At 53.9% G+C, this 26,235-nt stretch overlaps 2 protein-coding genes across 2 annotated transcripts; one reads left to right on the top strand and one right to left on the bottom strand.

Moving 5' to 3' along the window:
• The first annotated feature begins 166 nt into the window (after positions 1-166).
• AAMP (angio associated migratory cell protein) lies at positions 167-5,166 on the top strand. The gene is made up of 11 exons (XM_074828851.1): positions 167-288; positions 630-782; positions 1,192-1,311; positions 1,468-1,607; positions 1,722-1,866; positions 2,015-2,098; positions 2,338-2,453; positions 2,845-2,948; positions 3,445-3,535; positions 3,844-3,998; positions 4,265-5,166. Exons 1-11 carry the CDS (start codon positions 201-203, stop codon positions 4,338-4,340), a joined length of 1,272 nt encoding a protein of 423 aa, XP_074684952.1. The 5' UTR covers positions 167-200; the 3' UTR covers positions 4,341-5,166.
• On the bottom strand, positions 4,956-25,271 carry ARPC2 (actin related protein 2/3 complex subunit 2). The gene is made up of 10 exons (XM_074828852.1): positions 25,094-25,271; positions 15,098-15,132; positions 13,963-14,075; positions 11,894-11,939; positions 11,143-11,329; positions 10,614-10,707; positions 8,266-8,392; positions 6,882-6,982; positions 6,387-6,487; positions 4,956-5,398 (listed from the first exon to the last, which is right to left on the bottom strand). The coding sequence occupies exons 1-10, from the start codon at positions 25,165-25,167 to the stop codon at positions 5,374-5,376; spliced, it is 903 nt and encodes a 300-aa protein (XP_074684953.1). The 5' UTR covers positions 25,168-25,271; the 3' UTR covers positions 4,956-5,373.
• Between the last annotated feature and the right edge of the window lie 964 nt (positions 25,272-26,235).

The raw sequence follows: 26,235 nt of genomic DNA, 5'->3' as shown, positions 1-26,235 counted from the left end.
GTGCGCACGATAAACTACAGCTCCCAGAGAGCACTGCGCGGGGGGCGGGATCGGAGCACCCTGCTGGCGGAAGGGGCGGGGTCTGGGTGAGGACGCGAGTCGGGGTTGGCTGAGGCGGGAGGGTGGCGGGCGGGGATTGGCTGGGGCGGGGCCAGCGGCGGAAGCGGCGGCGGCGGGGTGGGGCGCGCGGGCAGGCCGGCATGGAGCCCGCCGAGGGCCCGGGGGCGCTGGGCTTCCATGGCGACGAGGAGATCATCGAGGTGGTGGAGCTGGGCCCGCCCGGGCCGGGTGAGACGGGGCGCCCCGCGCCGCGCACTAGGCAGGGCCTGCGGGGGCTCCGGCCTCCCGCCGGGGCACCGGGCCCGCCCCGGCCCCGCCCCAGCACCAGGCCCGGCCGCGGGTCCCGGCCCGTTTTCCCCCGGGGGTGCGGCCTCTCCCCGCGTCGCGCCCCGTTCCTTTGCGGCTCCTCTGCTTCGGGTCTCCTGGCCGCGCCGGTCACGGGATCGCGCATACCTCCCGCTGCCCCGTCCCCGGGGGACCCCGAGGTCCCCCCGTGCCCGTAGCCGCCTGCTCTGGAAGGGCCGAGCCCGGCAAGCGGCGGGCCGCGTCCTGACCTTCGCCCTCTGCAGATGACCTGGCTGACGAGATGGAGGACGTGGACTTTGACGATGAGGGGGCGGAAGAGCCCGACGCTGAGGCTTGGGAGACAGAGGATGACGAGGGGGTGGAGGATGGCATGGAGGCGCAGGACGACAGTGAGGTCACGTTCTCCCTCCACTCGGGTGAGCGGTGAGCACGGGCAGCAGCAGCTGGAGTCCCCCTCAGGGCCTGCTTCCACCCTGGCTTTTTCCAGGGTGACGGGGTGCAGTGGGTCCTTACCAGGCTGCCATCTCTCAGCCATTCCTGTGACAGCCATCACGACTCAGGGCTGCCTTGGGTTGGGATCGTTTCTACTCAGGTAGAGAAGCCCTTTGAGCCTCCTACCATGGCAGCTCGCCCTGAGCTTGGCAGACAGCCTGTGCTGCTCTTTCCCCATGGAAAGAATGGATTCTCACTGGTTTGGGTCAGGAATTCAGCTCACTGACATCCTGTCCAGACCCAGTGCTGTGTGGGGTTTGGATCCCCTGGGAGCATCAGGTGGGGTGTGAGTGGTGTCTGAGCCATGTAGCCTTTCTTTACTCTTCTGTGAAGCTTCTGTTTTCTGCGTGAGCCTCGACCCCAAGACCAACACGTTGGCGGTGACAGGTGGGGAGGATGACAAGGCCTTTGTGTGGCGTGTGAGCGACGGAGAGCTCCTGTTCGAATGCTCAGGTGAGGTGCTCAAGGCTGTCCAAGTGAGTGGCTGTGTCCCCTCTCAGCCGTGTCTCTCCAGACACGCTGTTCCCCAGCCGACGCTCGGCTGGAGCTGGGCTCCTGACCATCCTCCATAGCTTGGTCTGAGCAGTCTCTATCGCCTGATGTCTCTAGGACACAAGGATTCGGTCACATGTGCTGGCTTCAGTCACGATTCTGTGTTTGTGGCCACGGGTGACATGTCTGGGCTTATCAAAGTGTGGCGGGTGGACACCAAGGAAGAAGTGTGGTCCTTCGAGGTGGGGGACTTGGAGGTGAGCGGTGGGACCCCTAGTGCAGTGGGGAGCTGGTGGGCCAGCAGCCGGCACTCAGCTGGGTGGCGGGGAGGGACAGCACCCCCGTGACGCTGCGTGTCCCTCTCTGCCCAGTGGATGGAGTGGCACCCTCAAGCCCATGTCCTTCTGGCGGGCACAGCTGATGGCAACTCCTGGATGTGGAAGATCCCCAGTGGAGACTGCAAAACCTTCCAGGGCCCTGCGTGTCCAGCCACATGTGGCAGGATCCTGCCTGATGGTGAGACTTTGGGGTTGGGAGTGTCACCAACTCTGTGACAGATCCCGCTGCCCCCATCTGCTCTCCTGCTTCTGCCAGTCTGTGCTGAGCAGGAGGTGGAGGGACGAGGGGATCTCTGGCTCTATCCGCTTGGCCCTGTCTCACCCAGGGAAGCGAGCGGTGGTGGGGTACGAGGACGGGACCATGCGCATCTGGGACCTGAAGCAGGGAACCTCGCTGCATGTCCTGAAAGGTAGGGAAGAGGATAATCACCTGGGGTGCTCCCTAGCTGGGCAACCGCCCCTTCCAGTGGGCTCTGACCTCTGTGCAGGTGGCAAGGTGGCACCTTCCGAGGCCAGGGGGTGCTCCTTGCCACTGGAGTGCTGGCAGAGCTGGCCAAGGTGGAGGCTGCAGGGGGCGTGGGTTTCGAGGCCCAGCAGATCTCCGCAGGGAGGACGCATGGAGCTCACGCCTCTCCTGCTCGCCCTCCAGGCCAGGATGGCCACCAGGACCCCTTGACGTGTGTGGCCAGCAACCAGGATGGCAGTTTGATCATGACGGGCTCTGTGGACTGTCACGCCAAGCTGGTCAACTCTGCCACGGGCAAGGTGGGTCCGTGTGGGTGGGGGAAGAGCCAGGATCCCAGGGGGACCGGCCTCCCAAGCCCCTGTCCTGTGCCAGGCCTGTGTCTCTGGGTGGTTCGGGGCTCTGCTGGCCCCGAGCAGCCTGTGGTGGCCACTGGCAACCAGCAGGAGGCGCCCTTGGCCAACACAACGGCTTCCTCCCAGCTACCGGTGAGACCTGTAGCTGGGTGGTCCCGCTGGGCTGGTAGAAGGAAGTTCCCCCCCCTTGTTTACTCCGAGGAGCTGAGGTTTTGGGGTCAGGCCTTAGTGTCCAGGGGGTATAAGGCTCGATTCCGGGTAAGGAAGGGGACCTCGGTGTGTGACTGGGGGTCCCCTTCCCCTCCCCTCGGGGACTAGTCAGCCTCCCTCCCCCCAGGTGGTGTGCGTGTTCAAGATGGAGAGCATGGCCCCCAAGGCCCCTGCCGGCGAGGGTGAGGAGGCAGAGTCCAACTCAGTGGAGTCGCTGGGCTTTTGCAACGTGTGAGTGTGGGGACAGCCCCTCTTCGGTGCTAGATCTTATATGGGTTGTTACAAACGGATCCATTTCCATCCCTCGCACTCGTTCTGCCGCGTTCCTCTTGCCTCCATCCTCCCCAGCTGGCTGTTGAGATCCTGGGTCATGTGGGTGTGACACAGAGGACAAGGGACACCAGCTGCTTGATCCTCCCTGCAACAGGTTTCTGGGCTAGCCTGATGGACCACTATCTGGCTGGGATACCCTCCAGACCCGGCTGCTGGGGATCTTTCCTACCAGAACGTTGTCTTCTCCCTCACGAACCTCGGGCTGGTTGCTGACTCTCGCTGTCCTGTTGGGTTTCCTGATCGGGGTGTTTCATGGCTCCGGCCATTGGGTTGTCCCTTATCTTCTCAATACGCTGTAGCCCTCAGCAAAGAGTTTGCCTTCAACCTTGATTCTTCACACGCTTCCATCCCTGCTCCCCCCAAGCCTGTGTAATGCCTGTTCACCTCTCTGCAGGATGCCACTGGCCGCTGTGGGCTACCTGGACGGGACGCTGGCTATCTATGACCTCTCCACACAGAGCTTGAGGCATAAGTGCCAACATGAGGTACTGCCCTACCCCCTATTCCTAGGCCTAGGGGGGTCCTTGGACCTATCCGAGACCTCCCTTGGAGCCCCGGGGCTTTCCTGGGGCCAGTTCCCAATTTGTGCTTCTCCCTCGGCACCCTGGGCTTCCTCAAAGGCAGCCGCAGCTCCTGCACAGAGGATGTGCCCTAGAGCTTGGCCCTGGGGGCTGGCAGCTGTGGGGATGGCAGATGACACTGGGGGGGGGGTGTGTGGGGGTGTGGCATGCAGGGGGAGCTGAGACTTGCTGGGGGTCCCCAGTGCTCACCCTGTGGCCTCCCCCTGCCGCAGTCAGGGATCGTGCAGTTGCTGTGGGAGGAGAGCTCGGCCGTGGTGTACACCTGCAGCCTGGATGGGGCTGTGCGGCTCTGGGACGCCCGCTCTGGGAAGATGATCAGCGAGTACCGAGGGCACTCAGCCGAAATCCTTGACTTCGCCGTCAACAAGTGAGGGGGGAAGCCCTACACCCCTTTCCTGCTGGGTGGAGGGAGCAGGGGCAGCAGGGGCCTCCAGCCTCAGAAACTTGAATCATGAGCTGCCTTTCTTTTGGGTGCCCCTGGGGTCTGGTCCCAAGGTAGGGGGACAGACCCAGGTCCAGGTGGAGAGTTGAGGGTCTCAAGGGGGAGCAGGGCAGATCAGAGCTGGGCCAGGGGCATTGGGTGAGGGATGCCCAAAGCCCCCAGCCCCATCTCTGAGCCCTGTCTCCCCCCAGGGATGCCTCCATTGTGGTAACAACCTCTGGCGACCACCAAGCCAAAGTCTTCTGCGTCCAGCGCCCTGATCGCTAGGAGCAGTGCTGAGGGACGGTGTCCTGGCTCTGCCCGCTGGCTCATGTACAGAGGGAGGAGGGAGATGGGTTTCACCACCCTTCTCCAGTGCGTGCTTTGTAATTTTCCAGCCTGCCCTGCTTTGCCCTCACCATCTGGGGGCCAAGCCTGGGGTTTTGTATGAAAATGTCTTTTAATTATATAAATTATTTCACTTAACTGGATGCCATCCACTCTGCTTGGTGGGGGGAAGAGGACCTGGGGAGCTGTGCTCCCTCCCTCCTCAGGCATCTCCCCAACATCCAACCATGGCCTGAGGATCAATGGCAGATGGTTTTATGCTGGTCTGGGTGGAGGCAGCCATCCCCCTCCTAGCCCTCCCTGTTAGGGGGAATGAGAGGGTCTGGTAGGAGGGAAGGGTGCAGATTGCTAACTGAGGGTAGGAGAATCCAGCTCTGTGCAGTCCAGGAGTTCCCTAACACAAGAGGCTGTTCACCCCCACTTCAGCCCCAAGACAGAGATCACCAGAAGTAATTTGCTCTGGGATACAGTAATTATCCCCCTTGTGCCTGTGACTCCAACCACCCCTTCCAGGGCAAGGCCATATGCATTGACAAGCCAAAGCCCCACAGCCCCTTAAGATAGAAAGATCTCCTTTATTAATGAACCCCAACAGTATTTCTTCAGATACAGGAGTTTTGAACTCAAATACTCAGAAGAAAACAAGTTAATATTGCATTATTCTCATAAGAAATACTGCAACTTATTTCCGGTAACATATTGCAAAGCGAAACAGCTTGAAAAGAAAAAAAAAAATTAAAAAAGAAAAGAAATTAAGTCAATCAAACTGGAATTAAGGTTTTGTTTCTTGGAACGATCGAGTCCTCGCAAGCACAGCTCGTTTCTGCAGATTACTCCCCAAACTGTCGTACAAACAGACCCCGATTGCTTGAATTCCTTATGAGCCCACAGAGGTGCAACATTAAAAGCTACGATTATCAGGTAGCAAGTGCCCCAACCTTCATCCTCCACGGCAGCCTCAGTGACCCTGGCGTTAACGGGTTGTGAACGTCTTCCCCCTGAAAGGATGCAGAGAGAGGTCAGCACAGCCCCCAGCACTGTTCTGGGGTGCCCCAGGGTGGCTACGGGGCTTTTGGTGGGGCACACGCTTGCACTGAGCTCAAAGCCAGGCACTGCTGGTTCAGAGCTCACAGGCGTTTGTGGGTGCAAAACCACGTCACAGGGCTGTGGGGAGGGGGTGGCTTTCACAAAGGGGGCAAGCCCACTGCCCCAGAGCAGAACGCACGGGGGACATGCCAGGATGCACAGAAAAAGGACAGCAAGGGGCTCTGGGATCAGCAGAGGGTAAAGGACCTGAGGGAAACATGTTCATGGAACTGCTCTCCACACACTTTGCTCTGGGCTGCTTTACTCACAAGAGGGAGTCAGCCAGCCACCGTGGTGGCCCAGGAGTGCTCCTGGCCCCAGCCGTCTGCTGACCAAGGGCAGCCAGGGGCTCTGAGGAGCTGCAGACACACCGGGCAGCAGGAACCTGCTCCAGCACCCACAAACCCCCGGGAAGGACCTGGCCACTCTCTCCCATGAGCTGGAGCTGCCCCCAGAGCCCATCAGCCAGCTTTAATACAACATGGGAAAAGCCCCATGAATACCACCACAGGCTCGGGGAGGGGGACAATGGAGACACCAGGGCTCACAGCGCCATGTACGAGCCTTCTGTCACAAAGGACCTGCCAGCACAGGGTCTGCCAGAGACCCAGCTCCTGCGAAGGACACACGAGGCAGTAAGCAAGTGTGGTGGAGGGAGCACAGGGGTCCTGGGAGACCAACACACCCTGATCCAGTCTTTCACCTCAAGGCACCTAGGTGAGCACCTCACTATGAAACACCCCTTTTCTCTCTCAGATGGGGTGCCAGCACATCAGGCCCTGGTCTGGTCACCCTCACAGCACCCCAGTCCTCCCCGAACAGGAGTATGCCAAGCTGAGAAGGAGCAAGCTCATGGCTAGCAGAGAAGTCCACAGAGCCGAGACCCCCTTTGCTACTCACGTGATTGTTTTCATTTCTTTTTTCTCTGCGTCTGGACGGGCACGGTTCAGCACCTTGAGGAAATCCGATGTTTTTGCCCTCATACGTGTGTGAATATAGGCCTGCGTTTCAATAGGACAAAATGGGGACATGTCAAGATCCTGTCTTCATAGCTGAGACTTCAGCACATGGGGTAGGAGCTGTCTTTCCGCTCCTTGTTGGGAAAGCGCCTAGCTAGGCACAGCCACAATGCTGAGGGGACTTCAGGAGGCAACAGTGAAAATTGCTGCCTGAGCCCTGGTCAAAGCCAGGTCTCTGACAGTTACCCTCATTTCTGTTCCCTGGAAGAAAGGAAACCAGATCCAAAAGGGAAAAATCCTTCTTCACTAGTAGGATGGGAAGCATCCAAAGAGCAGGGAGAAGGTGATGATGCATCACTTGCACCACTGCATGACTGGGGAGGGCAACACTAGGGCTGAAGCTACCCTGTATCCCCCAGCCCCGTCCCCTCAGTACCTTCGAGCACTTGATGTGATAGTGCAGGTAGTCCCGGAATGTGTGGATCAGGTTTATGGTGTTGTCTCTGGCAGCAGCATTGGTGTGACGGGGGAACAGCACTGAAAGAAGAGGGTGACATATTAATAACTCCCAAGCACTTGTGATTTTAAACATGGGGCTCAGCAGCACTTTCGCATGTCTCCCGCACCAGCCTGGACACAGCTGTGCACTCGGGAGGACGCAGGCAAGGCCAAGTGCCCAGAGATGACGGCACTGTAGAAAACTGCATGACGCTACTTCAGTGCTTGGGAGGAGAAAACGGAGGAGAGAGCTGGGAGGCAGACAAGGTCGGCCAGGCTGCTTAACTGATTTCAAGATCCAGTCTGCCCTTTGATCTGGAGATCAGTTGTGGACCCCTGCCTGGTAGCTTACCGGCCCTGTGACAGAGCCAGACTTGGTCACGGCAGGGGCCCTGGGGCTCGCTCTTTCCACAGGCTGGTGCTGTGCTAAGCATCCCAGATCCAAGGGCTGAAAGACCTTTTTGTCTGGGTGATGATCTCACCTGGGACTGTCAGATCAGATAACAGGGCAATCTCGTCTCAACAAGAATGAAGTCTCACTCGCTGTCCCAGAGCTGCCCTTAAACAGCCCTCCCATAGCTGACGAGGTTCCCTAACCTCAAGGCACCATTCCCAGCATGGGAGGAGGGCAGTGCTAACTTCACCTTCCCCTGCAGTGTCTGTGCTCCAACTCTGAGCTCCAAACTGCAGAAATGCCAGCTCGAGAGACCCTAATGGCACATCCAACCATGACCCTCAATTTCTCTGGGAGAGACCTTTCCCTCTGAACAGGTCAGGGTTTGGACTCCTCAGCTCAGCCCTCAGCATTGCTGTGCAGGAGGAAGCGATGACTCTGCTGGCCAGCACCTCTGCAGGCAGGGAAAAGTGGCTCATCAGAGATGGAGGTGTTTGGTCCAGAGCAAAGAAGAGCTGGAGAAGAACTTGCTGCCCTGCTCCTGCTCTCTGATTGCCTCTGCTGGTCAAGCACTACACAGGTGCCTGCAGCTGGACAAACTTCAAATACACTCACTTGAAACCTCCCCACAAGAAACCTCCAGTTTCCACAATATCACAGCAAAGCCTCCCTTCCCTTGCTCCCAGGTGCTGAACTTATTTTGCAGGCAGACACTAAATGGCTCACTGTCCACTTCCACGCCTTCTTGCCCACAGCAGAGCTGAGGTGAGCTGATACAGCAAAGGGACACACCAAAGGAGGCAGACAACACAGAGTCCCTTCAGCCCCACCTGAACACTCAGGGAAGGTGAATTCCTTTTTGTTTTTCATGCAGCAGCAGGAACACAGCACATCCCCAAGCATCCCCAGGCCTGAGCTGCCTGCTTACCAAAGGTGATGTAGCCGATATTGTCGCCAACGGCTGCGTCTGTGTCTTTCAGCTCCAAGGGTGGCTCCCTGTGGCTGAAGAGCACCTGTGGGGCTGTGTGACTGGCCCGGCGACCCTCCTTGAACTCCTGAACAAGACAAAGCGAAGGTGAGTCCCACTGTGACACTCCAGCAACACACTGGGAAAGCAAATAGGGTTTTCCCCACTCCCACAAGGCAACTGAGCAGGTTTCCCAGCTTTCCCTGAATGGGCTGAGTCCATCAGGCCAAATCTCTGGAATACAATCCTTTTTCCCAGCAAAACCAGACCAAAATGCCTGGCTGTCTCAGGTTCACATGCGGCCCTAGCACAGCCCCTCAGCTGGGGTGGCTTTCAGTGTCACACTTCCTGCCATGGGTGTTTTGTGGAAGGGATACCTCAATCTGAGCAGGCACATGAGACACGACAGCTCCTGCCCAAAAGTCAACACCATCAATGCTTTCAGTGAAAGTGGGCAGCACCCATCACCCCGAAGGAAAGGAAATTCTCAGAAAGGGCTGTGAGATCTCCATCGCACTTAGCGTAAAGGCTCTGCTGTTTGAGAAAGCATCTCCCCCTAGGGAGTTTTTGCCCAGGCATAAAGAAGTATCTATGAGGTTTGAAGCTCATGTGTGAAGCCTGCTCCTCCTAACACTTCTCTACACCTTGAGACCATACTTCCAGGCAGGGAGATCCCTTCTGCCAGGGAACCTCTCTGATAGCAGCATGACCCCCACCTCACATGAAATGAACTGGCTCTGCATACACAGGGCTGGGAAAGTCCAGACGCCATTCTCCTGCCCCAAGGCAAGGCAGCCTCCCCTCTGCCTCACTGAACCCCAGCCCAACCTACACATCACCAGCCACCATTAGCCTCTCCTCCTTTCTGAGCACAGCTCACCCTGAGAAGGGGAGGAGCATCTGTGCCCCTCTCAGAGAAGCAAGACGTTAGTTGGGTTTTCCTTAATGAAATGCTTAGCTTGCACTTCTGCCTGCTTATGCCAGAGGGTGAAATCGTTCACACAGCTTCACTGGTTAGTTAATGGTCAGATTTTCTCCATGAGAGCCCAGATGAGCAACCACCATGCCTGACTGGGCTGCGTTATGCAAGAGCAATAGCTGGAGGGAAGGAACCAGTGTGACTCAGAGTGGAAATTCTTGTGGCTGGGCAGGAGCGGGGTTTGTTGTTGTAAAATCCAAGAACTTGGGACATGGAGACTCTGGGACAGACACTGACTTGAAGCTCTGCCACCTCCCCAGGAGCCTCACAAACTCTGTTTTATTCACCTCCCGCCTCTGTTTTAAAAGCTGAATTCCAGGCTGTGGGATATGCTGGTGGGGAAAAACTCAAATCCAGAGCAGATGCCCTGCTTGTAGTTAAAGAACACTGAGAGCAGAGCTGCAAGGTAAGACTCCCATCACAACAGGCCCTGTTCTAATGACCCCCAACACAGGTAAACTGGTATCCAGCAAACTGGGCCAGTAACTTGCTGTCCGTGAGCCTGTCAGCAGCACGGCCTGGCACCCCTGAATGGATGGGCTAAAGCCCCTCTATCCCTGGAACACCCTGCAGGGCCCTGCTCCATGGCCATGCCTGTGCAGGAGGCTCCCCAGGTGCTTCAGCAAACACAAGGTGAGCTAGGTGGGCCAACACCATGGATGAACACACGTATCAGCATGCACTGAGCCTTCCTCAGCTATAAACAAATGTTTCCACCTCCATAGGCTGCACACAGTTGCTAACAGACATGCAAAATGTTTACTATGGGCCTCTGAATGCTTCCTGGCTAAATGGCAGTTGCAAAGGGTAGCCATCATGGCATGTGAGAGCAGCCACACTGAGCTGCTGAGTCCCTCTGCAGCATTTGAACATTAGCAGGAACAAACTTTGAGGTGAAGACAACTCTCAGCACTATCCCAGGCACGGCACATCGTCTCACTCCTCCTTCCTCTACAGCCTCCCCACCAGCTCCTCAGCTGGCTGGTGACCCCTACACCACAGCTAGCTGCACTGCAGGGCCTCAGAGTGGACACTGGTATTCATCGTGGTGTTTCTCATCTGTAACACGTAATATATTTGATTGTCCATATGAACAATTGACAGTAAAGATGCCAGTGCAAGAGCCTGGATTAAAAAAATATACCGTCTATGCCTATTAATGCAGTTCTTCCATCTCAGTGCAGCCTGGAGCCTTGCAAAGGATTTACGTGCATTAAACTGCCCATGAGCTCGCTTTAGCCTAACATCTGCTTGTTTAGCAACACTGCTTCAAGCAAGAAGGCATCTGAATCGAGGACCAGACCCTCTCCCTGTAATTCAGTTTCCATACCTGCATAAACACCTTTCCGATCACCACGTCATCGTCATCCTTAAATACCGTGCTGAACACAACTGTGACACGGTCCTTTTTTGCCTCAACGTACCTGCAGGTGGGCGAGAGAGGAAAAACCAGCTGTGAATGGGAGCTAAGAAGTACAACTGGATGAGAGAGAAACTGCATGACAAGGTCAAGTAGATACAATAACCATTCACAGGCCAACTGCTGAAAATTTCCCCTCCCTCGAGACAGTATTTACAGGGAGCAAAACATTTCTGTTGGGAGTGGCCAGTTCCTCTTCTGCATGCAGCCACAAGTGCTACCACTAACAGAGACTCTTGTGTAACATCCCTGCAGCCCGAGGGATAAGCATTACCCTCACTGGCTATTTCTGACAGCCTAAGACAGGCCCTTATTACCTTGCCAAAGTATGGAGCAGGAGGATTTCCTGACTTGCCACCACAACCTACAGCTATGCGCAGGATCAGAGAGCATACGGACAGCTGTCTGACTCCCTGTGCTGCTTGGTTTGAACACTTACATTGTCTCATCGTCCCTGTAGTGGATGACAGCTCTTTTTTCTCCTTCTTTGCCCTCTTCCTGGAATTTGAAATACTTCTCAAACACTGAAGCAAAGCAGTTGCGCTTCAACATGCCGGCTTGGTGCACGATAGCATCCTTGTCTGCGGGAAGGTTCTCCAGGTCGTACAGCAAAGAGACATTGTAACCTGGGGAGGGACAGCCACTAACCTTAATAATTATGCACGGCCTTAATGAAGCCAGACACATTTTCCAGAAAGAGACACCTACAGTCCCACCTTTGTCTTAAGCCCCCCCAGAAGCCCCAGGTGTGAGTTCTTCCCACTCCAAGCATCACCAGAAGCCACGCCTGACCTTGGTGCGTGGCCATGGCAACGCTCCTGGGGCTCCTTCCTGAGCTCCCAGACACACGTGCTGGCTGAGCTGCTCCCAAGTTTCTGCAGTGAGTAGGAAGAGATGCTGTCACAGGTAACCATGGTTTTCCTGTGTCTCAAAGCGTCTTTGAGAAGAACAAAGACCCCAACTGTGAGGAACGGAGGCTTCCCAGAGGAGGGCTGCATCAAGAATTACAGCTTGTGCTGCAAGCTACTTCAGCCCTGACGTACCCAAGCCACCTTTTAAACTCATTGTACAGAGAGCCCCAGATATCAAGCTCCTGAAGCGCAGCCCTCATTTGAGCATTTCTGAGGCAACTTAAGTAATTTTGGAATCGCATTCACACACACAGAGTGTAAATGTTATCGCAGGGTTACCTGATTCAGGATTTACCAAGTAGTTTCCATAGACTTTCTTCAATACCTAGGAAAGAGATTAAACATTGAGAGCAAGAGCTATCAGAGTTGTTTCCTCCTGCACAGCCCAGGCCATGTTCAGTCTCCATTTAGAAGTATCAAATTACAGCATCTGCCTCCCTCTAGTCTAAGTGAAATTGGACAAATATTAAGTAATCAGCTTCTAGTTTTATTGGCTGCTCCTGCTCTAGGCAGAGCTCCTTGAACCCCACTGACAGGGAATGCACTGCAGGACAGGACTCAAAACTGGAACTTTTTTAAGTTCTTGCTAGTCTTGAACTTGTGCGTGGAAGAGAACCCCTTCCATACACCTCACATCTTCAAAGGAGAACTGTCAGCAGAACTTAACACAACAGATCTGAGGGCTACAACCCTTCTTCCCATTCAAAGGCTGATGCAAAGCGTGCCCTATCCCTCTCTTCATGGGAAGGCAAGTTCAGAGCAGGGGTCAGGAGCAACATGGCCGGGTGACCGCCTGTCCTGTCTCAACCTATGGCACAGATGGGGATGGAGAGGAGTCTGCCAGGCAGCTTGGATGCCTCCCAGAAGCAGACGCCTACAGCACAGCAAAAACCTTTCTTCAAACATAATCACTGCTGAATTTTACATCAATGGCAATTTTCAACTGAGCCATAGCTCTGTGTCAATGAGGGGGCCGGGAACAGGAGGTATTTCACAGAGAAGAACACAACAACGCTGTGACAGAACTGGCCCTCCTGGGATGACACCCACTACCAGGCAGAGAGGATGCACGGGCTGTCTGCATGCCAAAAGCACCTCTCAGCAGAGAGCCTGCCTGCCTCCCTGCAGTGGCCTAGAAAGATGAACCCCACTTTGTGCTCCTTACAGTGGGGTTTCACCAAAGACGGAGCAGAAACAAGCTCTATCATCTTCAGGGAAGCACAGAAAGCAACAGTTTGCTAACTGGTGATTTAGAAGTGTAATTTCTATTTAATCAGCACTCCCAAGGCAGTCCTGCAGAGATCCCATTTTCCTCTAAAAGCTTGGGAAGCTGCCTTCCACCACCACCGCAGTGGCGGCTGGTGAACAGTGGTGTCAGCCGCTCGCCCACCACAGTGGTTCTCTTGGGATCACACACCGTACTGGTCCTTGCTAAACATGCTGGGAGGGCTCCACCATTTGGGCTGCCTGACTCTTGTTTGCCAGCAGCAGTACCTTCAGCAGCGGGTAGTGCCGCTCCTAGAAAGCTCTGCATACATGAACCAGGAAAGCAGGATACTCAGTCATATTTATTCTGACTTTGGCAGGTCTTGCAGCAAGTCATAGGAATTCACTTTGTATTCAAATCACATGTTTCTCACCAGACTCACAATAAACTCATGGAGCAGTTTCCTTGTTTTCCTCCAAGGACAGACACCCAGGGGCAAAAGCCTGCTGAAGAGCCTTGGGTGAACCCCATTTGCTACCACACGGAGATTTGAAAACTGACTCAGGAACTGAGTCACACTTCCTGCCTCGCCGCCCAACCACAGCTCAGAGAGGCTCCTTCTTTCTACCATAAATGGCCCTCTGAAGCCCCGGCCCATTCAACAGGAACTGAACCTGCTGCTTCACACAGCAGCAGCAAAAAGGGAACCGGTCTGCACACACAGCAGGAGCCCATCACTTGCTCTCAAGTGCGGTTAGAGTCAAAAGAGCAGTGCCATGGGACTCCGGATTTGTCTTGGTGCCTTCCTTCACTCGTGGGCTCAGCACATCAGTCAGGGAAACTACTTCTATATGGTCAGGCCTTTCTCTCATTTGGACTTTCAAAATTAGCAGTGCCTTTTGCCTTTCAGGCTATAGGGCCGTACACGATAACTTCTTATTCATGGGAGAGTGTGAACACACTTTGCCATGTCTTCCAGCAAAGTGGGGCTCTGGGTTGGCACAGGGCTGCTCCTTTGACCAGCATGAGATGAGAGCACAGATGGTTCTCTAAGGGTTAGAGGTTAGATCCATCAACATTGCAAGGACACTGCCCATGCTAACAGTATTTATAGGCTCAAGGCCCAGAGATGCTCACTCACCTCATCAGCACCGTGTTCCTGGAGTTCTTTGTAGAATTTCAGAGAAATACTGACCATCACTTTTGTCTTGTCTCCATTAGGGTTTGAAATATGATAAAGGACTCCATCGAAGTCTATGAAGCAAGCAACAGAAACGTGAGGGAACAGGAACCAGTTTCTATTTCTGAGGAAGGTTTTCCCTACATGTTCTAGGAACTGCATAAAGCAACACTCCCCCTGCTCCAGCCCTCACACATACACCAAGAAAGAAATCCATAATTAAGAAAAGTGGTAATGTCATGTAAGGAGACCTGTTATCATTCAAAGGCCTGAAGCAGTTTCAATGCCTGTCCATCACAGAAAGCTGTAGTCTAGTGTCATTTAGCACCCCTGGCAAATCTGCTTGTGTTCAATGCACAAGAATACAAACATGCAGAGACAGGAGCCTTCTGGATAGCCAGCACAAAGTGACTGACATGCCCACCGGGCCAGAGCTGCAGCCTGGAGGAGAAAACATCTCTGCCAGCAAAGGCAGCTCAGCCGCTGCCTGCTGAGACAGCTTCCACTTCACTACAGAACAGGCAGGGAGGGCAGGAGGCAGGGAAAGGCAACCCTCCAGCTAGCTAGCAAGCTCCACTTCCCCATGGAGCTCTGCAGCTTACACAGATTCTTGATAACAGAAGCAAAAAAATCAGTTGCTGAATGAACACTTGAACTTCCTTGGCACTTCTCATCCTGGAGAGCAAACTTCACGCAATGAATTCATCTTGCCTGTCACCCTGAGCCAGCTTTCTAACAACCCAAACCAGATGGTGCTAAAGACCTAACAACAAGCAGCATCAGGGGCAGGACTGGAGAACAGGTGAGGTAAAAGGGAAGAGCCACGTAGCACGCACACACCAAACAAAGCGCTGTCACCACTGAACTCGCTGCTGTGGGGAAAGTCCCAGGGAAGGTGGACAGACAGCGAAAACAGTGGGGCAGCCAACAAAGCCCCAGCTCTGAGGACGCTGCAGGGTGTCCACACCATCCGCCCCTGCATGGCTCTCCTCCCCCCTGCAGTAGTGCTGGGTGAATTTGAGCACACCAGGTGTAACTGTGGGCAGACCGAGCCAGCCCTTTTTTCCAGAGAAGCCAAGAAAGCTGTGGAGCTTACCTGCGAACGTCACTTCTACTGCCTCTGGTTTATTTCTAAAAAGCAAAGACAACAAAGGAGGTAAATGAGAACTCAAACAGCAGCCTCCAAGCTGTGAAGGAAAGAGGATTAATCTCCAATGCCTTATTTCTCATAAGCAGCTCTACCTGAAAACCCTTCTATCTCCTGCTGTTCAACTAGCAGATAACCTTCAACAAGAGATCTTAGACCTCTCCCCGCTCTTATAAGCACCAGTTTTACCCCAGATGATATAAAATAGGCTTTGAAGCTGGCAGAGATTGTTATTATTTGTAGTTTATTAATAGATTTTGAGATCACAGATTTACAGTTAGAAATGTCTGAGAAAGCTACTAAGGAGTCTCTTTTAACAAGCGCATTCTTTGTACGGAACCGCTACGATACAGGTTTAGGGACTGAGGCTGCAATACCAGTTCATGGAAGGGACTCAAAGTCTGAGCATCCTTTCTGATGCAGTGCCCCCTTCTTCATCAACAGCAGCTCTGCAAACGCGTTCTCTGAACTCGCCCGCAGAGAAGACCCCTTCTCCATGTTCAGGGCTAGGAACAAACCACAGAAGGAAACTTTCCAGATGTGCGTTTCAACCTGTCTCACCACATACCTTCCAAAATACCCCAACACGATGCCAGCTACCTCTGCAGGAAAAACTGTAGATCTGAGTTTGCTGTAACACTTCCCAGAGTGGTCTTTCGGATCCCTGATCAGCAACAAAAGCACCTTGCAAGCCAAAGGCACATCACGTCTTACACTGTGGGTATGGAGATTTAACAGCATCTTAACAAATCCTGTCTGCCAGTTTGTCCAAGATCTGTCGAAGACTAGGATCCCGTGAAAGATCTAATCGCTTCTGAAAAGTGATTTTGTTGGGACTGGCACTGCGTAACTGCTTTGGCAGCTCTGAGAGGACAGGTATTAATAGGTCATTCTCCAACAGGGAGCAATGCAAAGGTACCTCCACAGCTGAGAGCAGGGGTGGAAAATGAGAACAGGATAAAAATGCCAGTCTGCTACTGCTGTTTCACAACGTATCTTCACTTATTTTTCAAAAGCGGCTGATATTAAACAGAGCACAGGCTAATACTGCTGCTAACAGAAATCTAGCCTCTAAAACAGTTTTTACGTATCCATCTGAACCAACATACTGAAATAACTACCCAAACTAAAGCCAGCTTATCGAGGGCAGCCTTGTAGTCTCAACTATGCTGCCGCTGTCCAGAGACCAACTTCAACCTTTTTTCCAGAACTTGCTCTGTCCACACACAGGTATGCTGCTGGGTACCGGCTACACCTCGGTACATACACAGAGAAAGGTGGGGGAAGCGATGACTCGGTATCAACTTTCCCTCAGCATACTCTGGAAAGGTTTTAATGATTTTTTTTCTTCCCCAGCACAAAGTACTGCTCTTCCATCAGCTTTTCTGCAGACAGTCTCACTCCTGGAAGCCAGGAATGACCACGATGTGCTCAAACTTCAGTTGGGCAATGCAGGGAGACCAAGGCACTGAACAGCAACGATCCTGCACCATGCACCAGGTCAACAACATTTTACTCGGGTGGAAAGGGAGGAATTAACCCCCGGCCACAGATCTTAAGTGGAAACAATGAAGTGTCGCTACTTCTTGAAAGTTATTAGTTGTGAAAAGCAACAGTCCTTTCTGTCGGAAGGTTGGAGAGGCTCCGTCTTTTGTGCTGCATCGCTGAAGATAAAAACCACCTACTTGAAAGAAGCAGTGCGAGTGCACCCAAGGCAGGTCCTTTAGTTTAAAAGCTGTGCCAACTACCTGCGACCTCTCTCGCTCTCATCTTCCCCTCCCAGATGGGCCTGAGATGGAGGCTCACAGGGCATTGCTGGCTGCATGTTCAACTCCGGTGCTTGGAAAGGGGAGCAATTCCTCAAGCCGCATCCAAGTCACCTCTGCGCAGTGAGGACTGCTCAGAGCAGAGATGAAAGAAAATCCCACTGATGCCACTTGGTCAGTCGATGCAGACGTATTCTTCTTTTAGAGCACCACACTCAGACTTGAGAATCAGTGTAGATGGCAGTATAAATTTTTATAAAAAAAGAAACCTACGTAGGAAGCCTTAAAGATAGCAGTCAGGCACATGAGAGTTAGGAATATTAAAGAGGACGCATCCTTAAACCTCTATTCTGTCTTCTCAGAGTTACACCGTTCAAACCCCATTCCCCACGCACACGGAGCTGATGCCTCCCAGAGTCCCAGCTCCCAGCAGAGCCTCCATACCCAGCACCTCCCTGTGAGCCACCCAGGGAAGCAACTGACAGCCAGCACGCTGGAGTGGTTTTGCCAAGGAAGGACAATTCCCTGCTCGCTTGCCCAGTACCCCAGGGGATGGCAGGAAGATCACTCACCACATTATTTAAGAAGCAGCGTGAGACTACATAACCAAAGTCAGTTAATGGCTCTGCACAACAGCCTTTGTTCTGCACACAAAAGCTTACAGCTGACACGGCCCCATTTCCGAATGTTTCATCCTGCAAGCATGGATTTCTTAGAGAAGTTGTTTTAACACTGATTTCCCAAGTGATTCGGTTCTTCTACTTGGGGATGGCGAGGAGAGGAGATATTTAAGGAAAAAGCAGGTAACTGGGCAGAACTTTGGGTGCTGCATATTCAACCGCTTCCCGGAACAGCCTCAGTGAAGCGAGCGCTCACGTGAGCCGCATACAGAGCTCCTCACAGACACGCCAGGCCCTGTCATCTACCGCAGGGTGGTTTTTCTACCTCGCCTGGCACACACTTAACTAACCCAGGCCTGGCCCAGCCCAGGGGAGGACAGGGAAGGGTATCAGAAGCGTGGCTGGGAGCGAAGTGAGCTCTCTTAGTTCTTCACAGTTCAGCAGCCTTACAACCCCAAAGTCTAAAGTGCTTCTATTTATTTCTCTGGCTCACCTCACCAAAACTATCCTGGCTACTTAAAACGTTTCTACAACATAAAAATCACCCCTTTTGCTACCCGAATTGTTGTTCCCCCATCAAAAAGTCCCCAGGCAGAAGAGAGAGGAGCTCTTACCTTCAGCCTCCTGCGGCTTCCAGATGAGCAATGGTACCACAGCTCGCACACACACAATCGCTTCCCCTCGACCTCCCACCAACCCCAACTTCCACCAACCGAAATAGCAGCAGCAGGGACATGCTGAACACCCTGCGGAGGCACAGCACGTCCTCTCCCCATTTAGCCCTGCCAGCCCATCCTGCTCTCACACAGGTGAGGATGCAGGGGATGCACAGCAGGCCTGGGACTGGGGCTGTGCTGCTGCAGGGTGGGTACCAGTTACTGTCAGATTAGTGGTGTGATCCCAAAGAGCTCTGCCTGGTCTAGCACGCTCCAGTGTCCCCTGCCTCCGTGATGAGATCCATCCACACTCATGGTGAGAATTGGCAGTTCAGCAGCTTGGTGCAGAGTGACTGTAAATCCCAGGCATCCTTTTCGAATTTTACTTTGAAGCGGGGCTCTGGGCAGTTGAGAGCTTGTTTGGGGCTCACTTCCACCCAGATTCAAGTTTCTGAGAACCAGCATAGCCAGGCTTAGTCTTGGAGGATTTCAGACTGTACAGCCCATCCGCTCCCAAGGCGGAGCTGCCAGGACCCCTGCAAGCTCCTTACCCCCACCACTACCTGAACCATAACCTCCTCCAGCAACCTTTCCCTGTTTGCTACCCTCTGCCCCGAATTGACATCAGAACTAGCTCATACCAGGAGTAACTGAAATGGCTCCTCTGCACTAAACACCTAATCCAAGACCAGACCTTTCTGCAAAACCCTGCCTGAACTCAGACGCTAAAATGGCGGCTGTTCCAAGCAGCAACAGCAGTCCATTTTCTGATAACACTTATCAGGTTTGAAGTCAAATCCACACCAAATCCCATCTGCCCTCTGCTTGTAACAATAAAAGACCCTGACAGGTTTTAAGCTTTCTTGCCCACATTCCTCCTATTCATCTCCAAATGGCTCCTACTCTCTGTCTATCTAATACAGAGCCAGCTCCAAATCAGATTTTTCACCCCGGCAGAACATCCATGAAGAGCCACAGTGCCCGTGGAGAGACGCCAGCAAGCACTTAAGAGCAACAGCAAATCTTTTTTTCTGACAGCATTTCCTTAATTTTGACTCGGACAAATTCCAAACTTCCCCGCTTCATTCTCAGGCCACGGAGGCTCTTAGCCATATGTTACAACAAATTTAAGAACAGAAGAACGAAGACTGTAATTATACAGAGCCCTCATCTTCTGTATTAAACAGACCTAAATGCAAACTTGGCTGACAACCGTATTGAAGCATCTCCCACATCACAGTTAACGCCTGTACCCAATAAAGGAGGATGGCAATTATTTTAAAAGCTGCAGGCATGCAGATATTCTCATTTCTTGCCCCAGAGGAGAGGGAAAAAAAAAAAAAGAAAGGGGGTATATTTCAAAGCTTAAAGCTCTGAGCAGAGCTTTCAGATCACCGGAGTTAACACACAGTTTGGAGATAGAGAGCCAGATACAGTGACAGACTGCAGGCTCTCGCTACAGACAGGTCACCCCAATAAAAAAATTATGAGCAATGTCTAAAATTATCTGAACAGTTCCTCCACTCCTGGGCCCTGCTCAGCTAACAAAAGCTACTCTGTGTAAGCTGCGGGAGTGTATGAAAGCAAAGGGCTCCCATAGCTCTGGCAGCATACCCACCACGAAGTTGAGGGGGAGTGCTCTGTCAGAGCAATGCCAAGCAGTGTATGGCAGCCCCCACACGAGCTCACTCTCCCCTCTCCGTTAGGTGACCCCTCTGCGCTCGAGCTTCTTCCCTCGCAGCAGGCAGGGCAGTCTGGAGGAGGATGGCTGGTTAGAAGGTGCTGGAATTCTCAGTGGACAAAGCACGGGCCAGTCCTGCAGCACACAGGTACAGGCAGCTCCGCTTCCAGCCGAGCCTTTGCCCTGAGCACCTCCGTTCCAGCTGCGGGCAGGCAGCCTGCAGTTCCCCGCCGGAGTGATCCAGTGCTGCGGCAGGTCTCGGGGAAGAGCCTCTTTTTGCACACACCATTCACTGTGTTTCTTTAGTACAACGACCAATACCTACTTTTCTCTGGTGTCAAGCACCGGTGGCTGCAGTGAGAACCATTCTCAGAGGATAATACGGAGCAGGCCCCTCTGGGGCAGCAGACATGAAAACTGAGGCTGGAGCAATGACAGAACAACCTGCAAAAGCCTAACACTTTGCAGATCCAGGCTGCTCTTCCCTCCTGTTCCCTGCGCTATTGCTCGAAAGCAGAGCACTGCCTAGTTCCAAGCAGAGGTGGTTCAAGGTCCACCATTAATGCAAAGTCACCTTCCCCGGTGGTTGAAGCCAGGTGTGCTGTGGCAGTCCAGGAGTCGCGCTCAAACACCTATAGCACGCTCGGTCAATGCAGACAGCCAAGGTTCACCACTAGAGCTGCCCGTGCCACGCCGAACCCAAGGGTACTGCTTTCTGACAGCGGCAGGGCCCAAGCACTCCTCAGTCAGGCAGATCGAGTTTCAGCAGGTGAGATCGTGCAGGGGAAGATGTGCGGCTCCAGGCTGGGCTTGCGAGGACGCTGAGCCAGCACCTGCCACTGCTCCTGAAGGAGGGAGACCTGATCCCAGCTCCTTGACTGCACCATGGTGAGCAGCCTTCGCACAATGAATGGGATGAGGAAACTCATTTGGGCTAAAAATACCCAGTTTTGCCTATTTAATTTTAACCTAGGTCACTTCCCCAATCCCATTTCCCCTGAAGCCACAGAAATGCCTGTGTCAGCAAGAAGGAGGGGGTGGCAGAGGAACAACCTCTGTTTTCAGTGGGGCCGTTTTGCTCCTCTGAAGCACTGGAGCCACAGATCGCCACAGCCACTCCTGCGGGGAGTTTCTCAGTGGTGTCCAGCAGGACCCAAAGCTCCTCTACCCTCCCAGCTTGACCGACAGCCTCCAGATACTCCTCAGTCTCTCCACGATGAGCTCACTTCGCACATCACATCACAAAGTTCAAGCTACCCGGTTTCACCCAGCACTCAGCTCTGCAGTTGACGAGCACCAAAGCAACCGCAGATGGGAAATAGCATAAAGCACACGGGTGCAACTTCAGCCCAGCTCTCCAACCAACTCACAGGAACCGCTCTACATCAGGGAAGTTCAAGCTTCAGCTGTTTTCCTATATAGCTACTAGTCAAGAAGCCCTGCAGATTTGTACCTACTAAAGGCTGTAAAGAAACCAACAATTTAATTTGAGATTCTCTTCCCTTCACCCCCAACCAAGGGGAAAGGCATGCTGTTCCCCAGCTATGCAAATTTGTTTTCTTTTGCACAGTGGGCAAATACCAAGTAACAATTTGAGATAGATGATTAATTTACTGGTGATTTAGGGCAAGCTATGTACGGCTGAAAAACCAAACCCTGTGAATGAAGCCCTGAGCCACTTTCACTGGGGTCAGTTAAATTAGAGCTGGACAAAACTGGATAGCAAATCAGTTTTGGGAGGCGGTTCCTCCCTGTGTGTTAAACAGAATGAGTATTCACCAGACACAGAAGACAATCATCAAAATGTTTTACACTTAAATGGTTTGTGGGTTTTTTTTTCCTGTCTGTACAGTTAGCAGAGAGAAGCAATGATGAGAAACAAAATCTTCCAACTGGTAGAGCTCATTCCCTCACACTGCATTTCTGTCAGAAATGGGAAAACCTGAGTGTGACTCCAGCTTCCAGGGAACTTCTCAAGCCCAAACGAATTAGTGAAAAGCTTATGGAACAGTTTATTCTCTTGACACCTACAAAAGCTCACAAGCTGCCTCATTTCACACGCTTTCTCCCAGATACTGACCAGGTATTCCCCCACTGCAGCAGTCTGATGCTTGAAAGTTTCAGCAGCAAATTCCTAATTCAAGTTATTTCAACAGATTCTGGTAGCTGTAGGCCTTTATTTAAAAATGTGATTGGTTTAAAACAAGAAATTACAATGTTCAATAAATTAAAATCAGATGCGTTGAAGTCCATTACCTGTCACCACCTTGATCTAAATACCGTTCAATGTAGCTGTCCAAGGAGGTGAGATTTCCATGTTTTGCCCACAAAAACAAACTAAATTTGGAATTACCCTATTTACTGGTGGATGCTGCCAAGCGCCAAGGATCTTGTCAAGGGAGGACTCAGACACAGGTTAGGCCCTACATCGAGTGCTGATCTCTGTCTGCAGCCCTGCCAAGGCACCTTCTACACCGGGAACTCCAAAGACAGCTGATGTGACCTCCACACAGAGCGGATTTCGACATATAATATACAGCAATAATGTTACAAACAGTTATTAGCTCCAACTTCTAAATGTGACCTAGTTCTATATGACAGAGTGAAATATGAAGTGTCTCTCACCTGATGGCCCAGGAAAGCTCTGCAGGAGCCTGCTGAATCATGGCCAGTGTGGCCACGGGAAGCAGAAGGGAGCGACACAGCCCACGTCACAGAACAAGTCTCTGGCAAAGGATTTGGAAACAAGCCCTGCCCTGCCCAACTCCCAGGCTGGTGCTGAAGCCATCGGGCACACCTGGCTCCGAGACAACCACTACAGACAAATCTGTGCATTGCATCTGCCTCACTCTTGGTTTAGAGCAAATAATGCAAACCCAACTCTGTCCGAGTGTCCAGACTCACTCCTCCCAGTCACTGAATCCCTCAAGGCCTGACCTTGTCCCGACTGTCCTGTGTCTGTCCCCTAGACACACCTTGGGAAAACCATCACCAAAATAGTGAAATACAGGAAATTCCCTCCTGCCTTCAGGCTCAGTACCACAGGAGTGACCCCAGAACTGTGGCTGGAGGGAAAAAAATTTCATGTGAATAAACACTGCATAACACCCATACCCTAAAAGACTTGAAACCAAGAGAAAAAAATATACACCTCCCCGCACATCTCAGACCTTTGTCTCCACCCTGCGCTTGCCTGAACAGGAGGGCCCCAGCACAAGCACAGAAGAAAATGCAGAAGTAAATAACTTCCTCTCCTTCAGCAACACACTCAAGGCACATCTAAAGAAAAGAACATGCTGTAGATGAGTAAAAGGCAGAAGCAGAGCACCACCAGCCGCACTACAAATTGATCTAGGAACAATCAGTATGCCAGGCAAGTGTGCTGATGCAGAAGTGAGGAGGCTTCGTTGTACAGTGAAACGGAAACTTCGGGGGCCTGAAGGCTGGTGCAGAGCGAGCAACCCCAGCTCTGGTCACACAGAGTTGGGGTTTCAAGGTGTGTTTAAACCCACAGACTGACACCTCCACATTTACACCAACACAGGGATCCATGCACATTCTTCTCTCTCCAGCAGGAAGAGTGCCTCAGTATGGACTTGTGATGAATGATTGGTTTTGACACACACTGTTTACCTCCATACATGTAATATTTTCTAATGGATGCAGCAACACCATAGCAGTCACCCGGGAGCTCTCTCTTCCCAGTGCAGTGCCTGTGCTCTGGGTAAACTTGTTGCATTAAACGATCAGGCTCAAGAAGAATAAAAAGCCTGCAAGCAGCTTGGCTATCCCGCCAGGCAGTGCAGCCTGTGAGGTTATTTTATAAAAAAACCAAAACCCACAACCTGAACAAGAAGTCAACTGAGAGGGGAAAGCAGAGGAAATGGCCTCTGTCAAAGTTCTGTACACAAAAGGCTGAGAGCTTCAAAAACCACTGGAGAAAAAGGTGACACAGATAAAGGCACCTGCCTGGGGGTCCCTTCCCAGAGCAGCCTGGGCCCTGCTCTTTGAGGCGCCAGGGCAGGCTCCACCCCAGAGATAACACCACCATGCTTTGCTTCTCAAGGCTTTGTCTCCGTACAAAGGTGCCCGGTGCAGACAGCACAGCAAGCCCACAGGTAGCTCAGCAGCAGTTAAGGGCGTTTATACGAAGGGACTCTCTTCTAAGCTAGGCTGTGCTCAAATAAGCACCTTAACAGCCCTGGTGCAACACTCACAGTAAAATAATCACTGGCTCCCCAGGGACTGAACTGTTCCAGACAGAGATGCAAGTGCAAATCAGTCCCCCCAAGGCCAGAACACCCACCAGGCTGGCACCAGGGGCCGTGGCAGACTGATGGGCCTGCACCCCTCCTGCTTGGGAAAGCAGAGGGGGGGAGGCTGGAATATGCTCCCCACCCCCAAAGCAAAAAGCTGAGGCCACGGCTCCACACACAGGCTTCCTGTTCCTCAGCTTCCCCCACACGTTCTGTACTGGCGTTGGCACCACGCTGTGCCCGTTCTGATGAAGGCTGCTTTACGCAAAGCAAACATCCCTGCAAATCCACCTTCCCCCCTTCCCAACTCTCTCCTTGCCCTGGCTCGCTCCTCCAGCTCCACTCCTTCACCCCGCCTCAACACTGCGATCTCCAACACCTTCCCCCCAGCTCCTTCCTCCTCCCCCAGGCCTCCACACTGCCCTAGCACTAACCACCCAGCTAAGCCCTGCTCTCCTCTCCAATTTTGCTGTCCGACTTTGCTCCCTCATCCCCCAGGCCTTCACTCTGCCCAAGTTCTGATCAACCCCACCGCCCCCAGCTCAGTTACCCCCGCCCAGACCACCCTCGTCCAGCACCGATCCTCCTCTCAGCCCTTCCACCCCGCCAGCCCCCACCCTGTCCCACCTTTGCCCTCCTCACTCCCCAGACCCTCGTCCTACCCCAGTGCCACCCCTCCATTCTCCAAGCCCGCGTCCTGCCTTGTCACCACCCCTCCCAGCCCAGTCCCTCCATCCCCCGGTCCCCATCCTGCCTCGGCGCTCCCCCCCAGCCCCACTCAGCCCCATCCTACACCGGCACCACCCGCCGGGCCCTTCCCTCTGCCCGGGCGCCTGGCACAGCCCTGCCCCGCCAGCCAACACCCCCTGCCCCTCCCTCAAGTCCGCGGCTCCGGCCCGGCCCGGCCCCGCCGCCCCCGTCCCCGCCCCGGTCAGGCCCGGCCCGGCCCCCCCCCGCCGTCCCTACCCGGCGGCCGCGCCCTCGAACTTGAGCGTGAGGGTCTCCTCGATGATGCGGTTGTTGACCTCGAGCAGGATCATGTCGGTGCCGGGGAGGGGAGCGGCTCTCAGGGCGCCGAGGCCGGAGGGAGCCGAGCCCGCTGCGCGCACCGGGGACCCGCCCGAGCCTGCGCCGCCGCTTCCGCTCTCGCGCCCGCGCGTCACTTCCGGCCGCGGCGGAGCCGGCAGGCCGGCGGCGCACGCGCGCCCGGACCGCCCCCGCGTGACGTCACGGGATGCCCCGCCCACCGGGGCGCGGGTGGGGGCGGGAGGGGGAATGGGGGGGGGGGGGTGAAAGGAGGGTGCGCCGGGGGTGCCTCTAAATGTGGTGGGGCACGGGCAGAGGAGTACCCTGGAGGGGTGGGGGTGGTCCCCCCAGTTGGGGGGTGGCCCAGGGATATGGGGTGCGCCTGGGGTATGGGGGTCCCCAAAAGTGTGGGGTGCCCCCAGGGATATGGGGTGCGCCTGCAGTAAGAGGGTCCCCCAAAGTGTAGGGCTCCCCCAAGGATATGAGCTGCTCCTGGGGTACAGGGGGTCCCCAAAAGTGTGGGGTGCCCGCAGGGATATAGGGGTGTCCCAGTATGTAGTGCCTGTGCCCAAGAGTGTGGGGGTCTGCACAACAATTGAATGCTTCAGGGATATGGGGGTGCACACAGGGGTAAAGAGTGTCCTGCAAACTGGATGATTCCAGGGTTACAGTGCTCCAAAAGGGTGGGGTGCCCCCAGGGAGTGGGGACACCCTAGGGGGGCTGTGAGGGTGCCCTGGAGCTGGGGGGCTGCCCAAAACTTTGGAAGTATCCGCAGGGAATAGGAATGTACTTGGATCTGTGGTGACGCCCCAGGGGTATAATGGTGCCCTACAATTGCACAGGTGCCCCCAGGTAAGAGAGGTCCCCCAAAAGTGTGGAGTACCCCTAAGACTGACAAGCAACTGAAAACTGTGAGGATAGGGGTGTCCCAAAAGTTTGGGGGTGGCCCAAAAGGACAGGGGTGCCCTTGGGTGCAGGTTTCCCCTAAAGGCAATAAGGGTGCTCAGAGGAGTGAGGTTACAGGGGGGCTGGGGGTGTTCCCCGAGTCTGCGGGGCTGGCACAGGGGCATGGCTCTGTCTG

This window comes from Strix aluco, chromosome 6, assembly GCF_031877795.1.
Source record: "Strix aluco isolate bStrAlu1 chromosome 6, bStrAlu1.hap1, whole genome shotgun sequence".
NCBI classification, from domain to species: domain Eukaryota; kingdom Metazoa; phylum Chordata; class Aves; order Strigiformes; family Strigidae; genus Strix; species Strix aluco.
This window is presented reverse-complemented; position numbering and strand designations above follow the sequence as displayed.